Source organism: Parathielavia appendiculata (assembly GCF_033297405.1).
Source record: "Parathielavia appendiculata strain CBS 731.68 unplaced genomic scaffold N657scaffold_34, whole genome shotgun sequence".
Taxonomy (NCBI): Eukaryota; Fungi; Ascomycota; class Sordariomycetes; order Sordariales; family Chaetomiaceae; genus Parathielavia; species Parathielavia appendiculata.
In genome coordinates, this window is record NW_026944253.1 from 27,026 (window position 1) to 39,406 (window position 12,381).

General features: G+C 53.7%; 4 protein-coding genes across 4 annotated transcripts; 1 reads left to right on the forward strand and 3 right to left on the reverse strand.

Annotated features, from left to right (window-relative positions):
- The first annotated feature begins 2,284 nt into the window (after window positions 1-2,284).
- Window positions 2,285-3,014, forward strand: N657DRAFT_650724 (uncharacterized protein). The gene has a single exon (XM_062794009.1). It carries the CDS (start codon window positions 2,443-2,445, stop codon window positions 2,920-2,922), a length of 480 nt encoding a protein of 159 aa, XP_062642705.1. The 5' UTR covers window positions 2,285-2,442; the 3' UTR covers window positions 2,923-3,014.
- Window positions 3,015-4,433: 1,419 nt separating this feature from the next.
- Window positions 4,434-5,715, reverse strand: N657DRAFT_605338 (uncharacterized protein). The gene has a single exon (XM_062790188.1). It carries the CDS (start codon window positions 5,595-5,597, stop codon window positions 4,488-4,490), a length of 1,110 nt encoding a protein of 369 aa, XP_062642706.1. The 5' UTR covers window positions 5,598-5,715; the 3' UTR covers window positions 4,434-4,487.
- Window positions 5,716-6,708: 993 nt separating this feature from the next.
- N657DRAFT_637650 (uncharacterized protein) lies at window positions 6,709-7,286 on the reverse strand (the record flags this gene model as incomplete). Its single annotated transcript, XM_062791523.1, has 3 exons — window positions 6,709-6,755; window positions 6,830-6,939; window positions 7,009-7,286. 3 exons carry the CDS (start codon window positions 7,284-7,286, stop codon window positions 6,709-6,711), a joined length of 435 nt encoding a protein of 144 aa, XP_062642707.1.
- A 2,645-nt stretch (window positions 7,287-9,931) lies between these two features.
- N657DRAFT_650728 (uncharacterized protein) lies at window positions 9,932-10,429 on the reverse strand. The gene has a single exon (XM_062794010.1). It carries the CDS (start codon window positions 10,386-10,388, stop codon window positions 10,197-10,199), a length of 192 nt encoding a protein of 63 aa, XP_062642708.1. The 5' UTR covers window positions 10,389-10,429; the 3' UTR covers window positions 9,932-10,196.
- Between the last annotated feature and the right edge of the window lie 1,952 nt (window positions 10,430-12,381).

Below are 12,381 nucleotides of genomic sequence, written 5' to 3' on the forward strand. Positions count from 1 at the left end.
CTCCTGACAGTCACCGAGAGCACGGAAAGTGTCCCACTTGGCGGCGTTCCCACAAACAATCCATCAATCTCATCCGCAGTGGTAACACTCAGCAGTAGCCCCAATCCGTCAACCGACTGGGGTGCGTACCAGACTGACACTAACGCCGTGCTGCCCACTTCTGCCTCCAGTCAGCCAACGGTCGCGACCGTCACTGAAGGTGTATCGTCTGCCACCACACCGGCCAGTGTTTCGACCGTTGTTGTTTCGCTCGTCACACTCAGCCAGACCGTACCCCTTGGACACGGATCCTCCACAATCGTCGAGTTCACAACTGCTGTCACTGTTAGCCCCGTTTCCAGTTGGCTAACAACCCCGTCGGCGACCCTTTCAACCACGTCTCTGGGGCCGTCTTCGTCCCTTTCGGATGTCCTCCCAACCCCTACCGCTTCATCGACGGTCAAGATATCGAGCGTACCGCCACTTTCATCGTCCAACCAGCCCTTCTGGGGGAATGGAACATCCACTTCTGTTCAAACGACAGGGGGAGTCACGATATGGCCTGCTATCAGTATCACCTGGTCCTCGTCATTTGTGCCTAATCCGGTCACGACCCCTGACCTTGAATCAACCACCGTGTCGGCCTCCCCTGCTCCAGTTTCGACGTGCACCTCCATCGATGACTCAGAGCCCATCTCCGTGTCATCGAGTTCATGCACGTCCGAGGCAGGAACCGCGTGGCAGCCAATCAGCACCAGTTGGGGCGAACCAAGCAAAACGTCGCCATCCGCGGTCACGATTGGGCCGTCACCGGCGCAGAACAGCTCCTGCTCAACATTCTCGACCAGCTACCGACCATCCAACGAATCCGCGACTCCAAGTAGAAACAGCCCGCCTCTGTTCTCAGTTACCACCTTGTCACCCGCCCCAGTTAGCAGCGCATTGAATGGTACAAGCAAAACTAGCTCATGCACCGAGACACTCTCGGGTTCCTCCGCGCCCGTCCCGTCAACTGTCACATCACTCAGCGCATCTCAACCCGAGGCATCCTCTGAGTTTGCGTCGCAGCAGGAGGCCGAATTCGATCACCCGGCCCACGCTGTCACCGATAACTCGGTTGCCATTGAGACCGGTACATTTGGCGGCTACCTCTTCTCCGGGTCTGGAAGTCTGGTAGAAACAGCATCTGGAACTCCGTCAACGAACGCTGTTGCCTCTACCAACTCTGATTTGCCAGTTTCCCAGCTGACGTCTACCCCTTCAACGCCAGCGGCATACGGGGCGTTGCCCGTCAGCCAATCTTCCTCCGCGGCGAATTCGACAACCAGGAGGTCATCAAGCCGCCAAGGCTCTACCACGATGCTACTCACAAGTACACCGCACGTCACTTTCACATTCTCCCCCACGGCACCTCCAACCACCGAGACACCCAGTTCGTCTACAACTGAGTCTAGCAGCACCGAGGAGCCGTCTCCAGTCTTTGTCACACTTACAGTAACGACGACAATCGCTTCCGGAACCGTCATCGAAACGGGTTCCACAACAGCTCTTGCTGCTTCCTCTTCTGCGGCTGATGCCGCCAGTATTTTGACGCCGCCGAATGCAGCATCCTCAATCGTCAACGCCACAAGCCTCGTTACTCCTCCCGGCAGCACACCGTCGGCGGGACTCACAAGCGTCCCAGCAGTGCCCATCATCTCAGTACCATCAGGCACAGACTCCAAGGGAACGCTGCCGACATCTCTACCGGCAGCCAGCACGGCGCTGCTGAACACCACGGTGCTCAGTAGTACCGCTGTTCTAGTGACTTCAACTGTCACCCCTCCATTATTCAAGAGCAGCACTTCAACGCCATCACTTGTTTCTACGCTGGCGACCCTCAACGGGACGACATCGGGGCCCACTCCTTTCGTGGACAGTACTATTTCGAGCATCTTGGCCACGACTGTCAGCCCTTTGTTGTCTCCAAAAAGCACAGCTGCTGTGACAAGCTCCGCTGGGCAGCTTACGTCTGTTTCGGAAACAGTTTCAGCACTGACAGTGTTCCCCAACAGCACCGGTCCGGTAATCACGCCCAGTTTAATGTCAACATCGACAACGGAGACTCTCAGCAGCTCGGCTCTAAATGTAACGCGAATGTTGAGCTCAACACCCACCTTACCGTCTTCCGCACTTTCAGAAGCGACCCTGAACTCACCGGCCTTGCCCATTGCATGCGGTGGAGAGGAAGATCGGGGTGTTGTAGTGTTTCAGGTAAGCCGGGCCCATGTTCCCCGCCTCACCACATGTTCTGACAATGACACAGTTCGATGATATTCCCACTTTGTGAGTGATCATGTGGTCGACCATAGCAGCATCGAGCCGCAGCCAGTCCCAGGCCCGTACCATCGCTTCTTTTTCTCGGATGGATTCCATGTCGTTTCTCAGCCAGGCGGCAAATATCAGCCCTCCTCAGGATCGCGAATGGTGCTACATGACGCTTCTTCGTCCGGTGCGCAGATCGGACTCGGGCAATGGCGCGAAAACAAATGCCTCTCCTTCAAATTCGAGGGCATCAGCTTGGGTTGCGATTCAACCGACACTGCTTGCGTCTTCGACGTGGTTGGCCTGCAGTGGAATGATGTCGAGGATGTCGTCCAAGGAAACGCCACCATCGAGGTCGCAGCATGTCCCAAGCCATCAGGTTGTATACTCGAATTTCACGCCCTGGACCCGGCAGTCAGCTCCGCATTTACTAACCTCACGGCGATTAACATCACGCTGGTGAACCCTGGCGTACCACGATCCTGGTGGGCAGATGATCTTCAAATCGCATGGGTTAACAATGACTGCACGGTTGCTGCATGCCGGGCCCGGGTGCCAAACGAGATGGCGTCGCCTCGCGCTCATGGATCGTTTGCTGGTTCGGCCAAGGGACTTATGCGCTGGGCGATCCGTGGATGAGCAGTGGATCGATTTCATGCTTGCTACCGCATTAATTTCGCGCTCAGTTTTGACGCACAGGGAGGCGTGCCAGTATGTCGCTACCATGTGCATGTTAGTTCCTTCGCTGCTGAAAGCAAGGGTCTGCCAGTTTGTTCGTTGAGGAGCATCAGAGTCTAGATAGAGATGTTATTGCAATCATTGAAGCTTGCGCAGGAAGCAATCTCCTTGTCCGAAGGCCACTTACTTGTCCATGCGCGGGCGAGTCAGCTGCAGCATCATCCGGGGCGTATACAGGGGAATATCTAGGGCGCTAGCAGGGTTCTGCCAGTAGATGTGCCCGCGTATGCTGGACTGTTGGGGCCCGTGCGGCGCCAGTCAGCTGGTGATCCGACTATGAATACGAGTGGAGCACTCGACGAGGTTGAGTGCCAGAGACACTCGCTGTTACCCGCGGAGTTGGGCAAGTGCATTCAAAAATGAGATGGTGGTGTAGTTCTTCATCTGTTCATCTTCTGGAGGGTGGTGTCGATCATAGCGGCCCACTGGCCTTGAACCGCCAAGGTCGAAGGAAGAAGGGCAAGTTTTCAGGGGTAACGTTAGGGGAAGCCAAAAAGAAAGACCGACTGGACGGAGGAAAGCGTTTCGATATTACTCGACAAATCTAATACCATCCCAAAGAACACGCTAAAGATAGAGCCAGCTGCACTGCTGGCCAGGTAAGGTACCGGTATTTAACGTTGAATATGTACTTGTACATATCTTCCTCTTCTTAACCGCAGACCTGGTGCAGCACAAAATCAACGCAAACGGAGGTTCGATCGGTTTGCAACCGGGGAACAGGGAGCGATGCTCCGAAGCGCCGTTTATAGTCAAAGGGGACACAGTCAAACCAAAGGAGAGCACAAAGATCTTAAAGGTAGTAATGGACTGCGAACTCCACTACAAGCAGCACACTGCTAGGATGGCAACCAAGAGTCTTACAGCCGCTCTAACTCTGAGGAGGCTGAAGATGCTTTCCCCACGAACAGTAAGACAACTGTTTATAGCGACAGTAGGTCCCGTCATGGACTATGCGGCTAGCTTCTAGATACAGTATATGCGTGTAGAGAAACGGCGCTAAACTGGCTGAACAGGGCTTAGAAGATCGGTGCTGTGAGAGACAAGTGGCATCAAGGCGAGTCACTGGGCGCTGCAAATACGACTCAATTTTGCAAATCGAGAGCTAAGGAAAGGAAGAGGGAGAGTTGTAACGGCACACAACGTGCAGCCATACCGTTGCGCCATATTCCTGAAGAGGGTACAAATGATTCAATCCGACAGATTGAATCATTTGGCTGCACTATGAAGCTGTAACAACTGGCACCTGTGGCTGGGCGTTGCCGATCCGACCAGCCGTGCCGTTACAAGAGTATACGGGATGCGCGTCTGCGACGCGAGAAGATAAGTGAGCGCACAGGCCACCCACCGATGACGAGAGCATGAGTCCAGGCACCCTGGCAACAAAAAACAAGGCACACCAAAATCAACCACACCAAACTTCCACCATGAACAACACTACCAAAACAGCTCCAAAATAGTTCAAACTAATTGCCTGTCATCCCTCCTTCTAATTCTAAACATTCCTTCAAGATTTGAGGGATCTTATCCACCCAACCGTTGATGGTTTCCTGTTTGACTGCGGCCCAGCCTTCCTCGGCAAGCTCCTTGACTAGGTCATCCTCCCAACAAGGCCTCTTCTTTACATACTCTTTTGGCCCCTGCCATGCCTTTTCAATGGGGCTGAAGTCTGGAGATGAAGCACAGTTAAAAAAGTAGTCCAAGCCGTTGGCCTTCTTCCAGGTCCTGACGATATTGCTCTTGCTTGTGCCGTGGCCAGAATCGTTATCCTCCTCGAGAACAAACGACTGACCTTCGCGAAGCCAACCACCAACTATAGGCTCAAGGATATGGTATCTATAGATCTGCATAGACATCTTGCCGTTGGAATTACCTGGCACGTCGTACCAGGTAAGCGACGACTTGAAGTCATATCCAACTGCAGCCCAACAGTGTCTACGCTTCAGATCCTTCTCAGCGGGCATTTCTTTCTCTAACAGACAGTCTGGGCATTGCCGTTCCCACGGCCGTCGAATGACCCAGACTTTCCCCTGAGGACCCCAGCCAAAGTGGCATTCATCAGAAAACCGAATGTGCCGCCAGTCCGCTGGGTCTGGGTACCGTTCTAGCATGACGCGGGCGTAATCTACCCGGCGTTCGCGGAGCCGTGGCGACGTATATTTCTTCTCGCATGCCACACACATTCGAAGGTTCAAATCTTTGACTGCGCGCCGAACAGTCTCGCCGCAAACGTCGACATCAAGCCCTGCAGCCGCAGGGAGCCCTGCCCATGGAACCATACGGCCATCGAATCCATTGTTGTCGATAAAGCGCTCGATTACGGCCAAATCGCTGGCAGAAAGCTTCCTTGGCCGGCCACGTTGCTCTGGGCGAAGAATAGTATGGCCGAGCCTACGGCCGTCGAGTTCGCGGGGTTCGGCCAAGGCGCGCCAGCCAGACCGACGGCTTGCACCATAGAACCGAAAAATGTCGTTTTTGTGGTGTGGTATGCCTTTTGCTTCCAGGAAATCAATGGCCCCCTGAATCCTGACCTTCTTAGGTGTAGTGTACTGCTTTTGCCGTATTTCCTGGGCCATGGTGTGCTTTGTTGTTTGCAAAGATGGAAAAGGAGCCTGGCGTTCGCAATGATGGGTTTAGTGTACGGTTCGCGCTTGTACAGAACACAATCGCGAAGTATGGTATCCAAGAGGCGGATATCTACAACTTTGACGAGATTGGGTTTTTGATGGGCGTTATCTCGACTGTACTGGTTGTTACCGGCACTGAACGGCGTGGTAGACGGAAGACAAGGCAGCCAGGAAACCGCAAATGGTCCACCGTGATCCAGTGTATCAATGCCTTAGGCTGGGTACTCCCGCCATTCATCATCCTGGAGGGCACCCATCATCTCTCTTCTTGGTACGAGGATAGCCCATTGCCGAAGGACTGGATGATTGCTACATCTGAAAACGGTTGGACTACCAATGAAATCGGTCTGGACTGGATTAAACATTTCGACAAGCACACCAAAGCTCGAACAACCGGGGTTTATCGCCTCCTCATCCTCGACGGCCATGAAAGCCACCACTCGACAGACTTTGAGCTCTACTGCAAGGAGAACAACATCATTACCCTCTGCATGCCTCCTCACTCATCTCACAAGCTCCAGCCAGCTGATGTTGGGTGTTTCAGCCCGCTCAAAGCGGCATACGGTGTCACGGCGGGACAGGCGGACAATCCAATGACAATTGTATTCGGGCTAAACTACAGTCTAAGCTCTATTCCGTCAGGTACGGGCAGGCTTGATTGTCAAGACGTAGCTCGAGGAGCTACGAACAGATCTCGCGGCAGCGAGGTGCAGAATATTTAACCCACAGGGGCCCGTGCTTTCCACATGCCGGGTTCCACCCGTGGGTCCTAGCAGGCACGGCGCAATCGCCGTGACACTGATGACGACTCTACGAGTACACTGAACTTGGAGAAGAAAAGGAGAGACGACAGACTCTGGTAGCTCGCAAGCATACTTATCCTCGTAGGCGCGCTGGTCTGAGCGCGTTGCTAGAAGGTTCGGTGTGCTGTGGGGCGAGTGGGAATAGCCTCATCAGGGGTCTTGGTATTGGTCGAGAGTCGCCGAGGCTCGCACCGGGCCCAGCCCGTTACAAAAAGGGCCTACTATAACATGCTCTGTTTGCACAAGTGCTTGGCTGCCTAGTAGTCGATGTATAGCCGGCCATTGCCATAGGTAAGGTGATCGTCTATATAAGTCAGCCCAGGGTAGTTAGCTGTTGTCTCTCCAGCACGTCACACTGTAGGGAAGTACACGACTTACTCAAGTTGATGGTGCCCCAGTTGTAGCTGCCGTCCATCTTCCTGCAGTTGCAGCCCAGAGTTGCCGACTGAAGATTGCAGCCGCTGCAGGAGTCGCCGAAACCGCGGCCGCTGCCAGTCTGTTAGCTGGCGGGTTCTGAACCTTGAAGCTGCTGGGCTGTCTAAAGGGCTTGAACTCACTACCAGACCAGAGTGCCGTCGTTGTTAGAAATATAAGGGTTCAGGTCGCAACTCATCCACTGTCCGTTGCAGACACAGTTGATTGTCCAGTACCACAAGTTGCATTCCCGGCAGCTGTTCCAGAAGCCGCCGCGAGCGAACAGCTTACTTTTGACAGCGGCAGTTGAGACGGGTGCAGTTGAGGCGGGTGCAGTCGAGGCGGGTGCGGTCGAATTGTTTGGGGCTGGTATGGCCGCAGCGAGGTGGGCAAGGGCAACGAGGGTCAGGGCAGGCAGCATCGTGGCGGTGTTGAGAACAAAAGAACACTTACAGAGGGCGGCCAGGGGGGTGGAGTTGAACGTGGGATGGAGAGAAGTAGTGAGCAAGTGAGGGAATTTGCTGGAAAGCTCACGGACTTTATGCTTTTTCCCCTGAGGCGAGTACAGCCGAGTCCCAGCAACTCAAACGGCCCGAGGGCGTAAGCCAATATCTCCCGGGTTACGGATCTAAACCCTTCCACGCCCTTCGAAGTGTTGGTTGACTGTTGCTGGTCGGCTCAAGGCCTCCAGCCGCTTGACATCCAAACGAGCTTGACCCGCCGAATTGCTTACTCTTCCGGCGCCCTCATGAAAAACGAGCGGATCATGATCATGAGCTGGAAATGGAAGGCCCGTCGCCCTGAGCCAATGTGTCCCGGCTCATGGACGTCCACTCCGCTCTGCTAGAAGTCCCACTTCCACCTGCATCAGCACACTTGCACCAACAGTCCAGCTTGGCGCTTCATGGTGGCGAAGCACTCCTCCCTCTCCTTCCTTTCCTGCATTGGCCTGTCCACAAATGCCGTCGTGCAGATTTTTCCGTTTGAATGGAATAAAACTGAGACAATCCGTGCCGTTCTTGAACTGCCAACTGCCAACTTCCCCCTTGGTTTAGTTTGGTAGTTGTGTAAGGCGAACAAACTCAAAGTCCTTTGCCAATGGTAACGAGAAGCGAATGCAGCATTCAATAGAAACCACTTGGCACTATTAGGGCTCCTCTGTTGGGAAGTCCGAAGTTTGCCAGGGGCTATCTCGCAACTGGACTCCGGCCTGGGCAACCAACCAACGTAGCCGTATCAGGCCGCTGGGAGAGCCAGGAGAACGTAATCCGCAAAGAGACTGGAGGAAGCCAGGTGCCGAATAACAAGAGAGCCAACTACGACAGGTGTTTGGGTGGCCAGCAGGCAACCAGGAGAGGCCCCCCACGCCCCGTCCAAGCTGAGCAAGCTCTGCCAGGCCCAGTTCGCTTTCCAGGCGAAGAAAGGATTTTCGGAAACCCGGCACGCCGCGAACGTGGGCCACTACAACATGGGGAGGACTCGCATTACTTCCGGTTCCGATGAGAGCGCAGAGACATCAGCAACGGCGTGGTTCTCGCTGGTGATGAGACCACATCCGCGAGCGATTGTCGCAGCGGTTAGACCGAATCTTGCCGACACGGGAGGATTTTAATGCAGTTGGCAGCTCCCATTGAGACCCCGGACTGTGCCCTGCAACGATGTCCAGACGCTATGCTGAAACCGGTTCCAACAGTGGGTCTACATTCTGCCGGTTGGGGCCGGTTGAGTTCACTTCAGGGCTTGATTCACTTACAATGTACACTGTCGATAGACCAAATCGTCCCTGATCGGGATGTTACTGTAGTATTCAACCAAGTGAACAACTGAGCGACCTGCAGGATCGTCTGACCCCGGTATGTTGGCACGGTTTACGCCCTGCATGCTACATGTTGCACCACCCAATGGGAATCAGAGAGAAGACGACGTGGGTGGCGAGCGTCAGGCCCACCAAACGACGGACATGGCATAATTAAGGTACGCAGCAAAGAGTGGCCAGTTGCGATAAGCACAACACCCACGTTGGCTGTGGTACGTTGGCACCCAAGTGAGATGCAACACAATGCAGAGTCAAGGTGGAAGGGCTGCCTATACCCTGGGCAGTCTACATGTCCTTGTATATAGGCAGGGTACAGACCTGCCGAGGCGATTCCCGCTGGACACACGTAACTTTACCAGCAATCCCTATATGATTGTGGCAATCTCGCGGGGCTGTTGGCAGCTTGATACAGCCCCTTGTCTCATAGTATGAACTTCAACCCTGGTAGAGGAATTTGATGAGGAAACACCAAACCCCATGCCAAGGCTGGGGTACCTGTTGTACCCTAGCCTTAAAGAGGAAGAAGCACTAGGAGACGGAATGTGGCTTTTCCAGGATCCGCTTGTACCGACAAGTGAGAGTGCAAAAAGTGCAACCAACAGAACATGCCTAGTTTGGAACAATGCGACACAGGAGACCTGTTCGCCGAGCTTGCCCCACGCCGGATTAACTAGGCAAGGCACCGGCCGCTTATTTTGCTGCCTTTCACGTTCAAGTTGCATATCGGAAGCAACAGTGCGTACGCGGCAGAGCGAACCGGATGTAGGTGCTACCTGACTCGGTCTAAAGGCGGAAACCATCCGAGAGCCTTGCACGAGCCTCGTAAAGCTGGATACGGACGAATGATGTCTAACTGGACCCGGCAACCGATGCTGAAACCCCACCCGGGCCGTGACGGAAGGCGGCCTCCCCACCACATCCAGTACATCCGCCCCTGGTTTGTTCGTTAACGCCTCACTTGCCCCACCCAAACACTTCAAGTCAACGCCAGAACAACATTTTTTTGATGCAAAGAAAACCTTTGAAAAGAGTAAATCTAATAAAGGATCCGTGAATACTCAATTTTTTTTTTTTTTTTTTTTAGCGCTGAAAGTGAGTTTATAGTTGCTAGAGTGAAAGTCCTTGAATTTCGTACTGGGATCGCTGTCGGTCGTACCGCACTAACAAACAAACCAAGGTCATTATAGTCCTTAAAATTGCTGGCGTCGCTTCGCTCGCCAGTCGCGCGGCCCTTCGCTACGCTACGGGGCGCTTCCTTCCTCTCTCTCGCTCCTGGCAATTTTCCTGTCCCTGCCGGAGGACAATCGGCTCATCAACTGTTCGTCCTGTATACTACTGTGTTCATTATGGGTGCGAGAGACGAAGCGCCAGAAACCTGTCCGTCGGCCAATGATTCCCGTATACTGCAACTGCATTGAATCGTATCTAAGGCGCGGCGGCCGCGCGGCGGGCGATCGCACTGGCTGCCGAAATAGCAGCATTCGACGCATGTTCCTGGTGTACCAAGTCAGCTAGTCAGCTTGGAGATGAAGAACGATGGAATGGAAACAATTGAATCGTAACTGATGCCCTCTGCTTGTCCCGGCAATCCAGGCACTTTCTGACAATCCTGCCGTTACCACGACGATCCAAAAACTGATCGATCGGCTGCTCAACGTTGCAGTCGCGACACACTTTCCACTGCGCTTGAGGGACAGCGCCCTCCATAGTGACCGAATAACCAGTCCATAACGGAAATACTCTGGAACCAAGAAGGAACGAAGCTGGAAAATGGGGGGTTGCAGGAGGGCAACATCGTAGGTCGTTGTTGACGATGTCGAGAGGCCATGTAAACAAAGTTGAGGACAGGAATTAGGTGGGTGCGGCTAGCTTCGCATGCAGGCGGCATTGGAAAGGCCAGCCTGCGGCACAGCCGAATCAGGCAAGTAGTGGGGCGCAAAGCCACGGACCAGTCCCAAGGGGCGGATAAGAGGGCTCCGCAATTCCTTATCAATTTCCGTCGACTTTTCCCATAGTATTTCCAAAAGTTTGGCAACAAAATTGTCCTCCGGACAGGATAACGTTACTTTTGTTTCGTACAATCTGGCCACGTCCAGTGCAGCTACTTGGAGGGGTGCGCAGAGAGAGCGCTCCAAGCCGAACATTCAGCCAAGGGACAAGAACTGTGGGAGGAACGAGCGGAAATGGTGACCATGAAGTTGAAGTGCTTACATTGTTAAGGATAACCTGCAATGTTGGAAGCGAAGTACAGCATAGCTGAAGTGCCCAGAATGGAAACCCTGCACTTGACGGTCTGGAAGGTATCGGCATTCCCGAACAGACCAACGACGACCACAATTGAACATACTGGTCCCGTTGTTGCGCCACTGTTCCTTTTGTTATTAAGTAGGTGAGAAAAGTTGCAAATTGAAACAAAGTTGAAGAACGTGTGGCTTTCCGCAAAGGCTCCAAGTCGTCCAACGCAGTTTGGCCAGTTCTACCTAGTCAACTGACTCGGAAGCTTCCACATCATCATCAACACAGGGCACCTTCCGGGTTACTATCCGAGCAGTTTGCCGAACGCTGCACAGCATCCAATGCTGTTGTTCGCGAGGCTGTCGCCGAATCAGGGACGAGTGGGCCCAGTGGGGCAATGGGGGCCCCCATTGGACTAGAGGCAACCACGCCGATTAAGGAACCCCTGCAGAGAGCAAGGGATTTTTTTCCTCTCCATCCACTTCTGTACATCCGGAGGGTGGAAGACATCACAACACCACAGCACCGCAAGGGAACGAGGCCTCGGCATTTAATCTGTCTTAACTTTGCTCATTCATCTCCATGCAATAATTTACAAGACAGTTGAGTATGATCAACACTCTGAAGCAGCGCTCTCAACAACTCAAATATAGTCAAATTAACGCAGATTAAATCAACGCAAAATCAACGCAAATTAAACTTTTTGGAATATTTGCAAGTCAACTCGCACCCCCAATTTGCGTTGTTCAATTTGACTATATTTGCCCAGCCACATGTACCCCAACCCTGCCCAAGCTCAGTCATTTCCATTCTCCCCTGCCAAGTCGTCCCCTCCCGTGACCTCGGGTCTTCTTGGCAACCCACAAATTATCCACCAAACGCATGGGACCAAGTTGATACCAACGACAAAGTGGAACACAACTTGGCCAATCCGGAGCATGATGTGGGTACGAAGCGACAAGGAGGTCGAGCAGATCCCAGTGCCGTCAGCAGACCTCACTGCAGCACAGATTCGACTCCCAGATCGGACAGTGCTGATAGTGTCAATCTACGTTGAGGGCGGCAACAACGTAGCTCTGGACGCCGCAATGGGAGAGCTTGATGGGTTAATCAGAAGGTTCCGAGACGGAACGGGAACTAGAACAGACGTCGTTCTGGCGGGTGACTTCAACCGCCACGACCAGCTCTGGGGAGGAGACGATGTCTCACCACTGAGACAAGGCGAAGGAGACCGCATCGTCAACCTCATGGACGAACACTCCCTCTGCAGCCTTCTCCCAAGAGGCACGAAGACATGGCAGTCAGGGGACGCAGAAAGCACGATCGACCTGGTACTAGCTTCTGCCGAACTGGCAGACCAGCTACTTAGGTGCAGGATTCATCCCTGTGACCACGGATCTGATCACAGAGCGATCGAGACGATATTCGACATCGCAATAGAAGACCGCCCAACGGAGACGAGATT

Bases quoted from the DNA above. Each gene is read 5' to 3' on its own strand.
- N657DRAFT_650724 (XM_062794009.1), top strand. From the start codon at position 2,443: ATGGTGCTACATGACGCTTCTTCGTCCGGTGCGCAGATCGGACTCGGG.
- N657DRAFT_605338 (XM_062790188.1), bottom strand. From the start codon at position 5,597: ATGGCCCAGGAAATACGGCAAAAGCAGTACACTACACCTAAGAAGGTC.
- N657DRAFT_650728 (XM_062794010.1), bottom strand. From the start codon at position 10,388: ATGGAGGGCGCTGTCCCTCAAGCGCAGTGGAAAGTGTGTCGCGACTGC.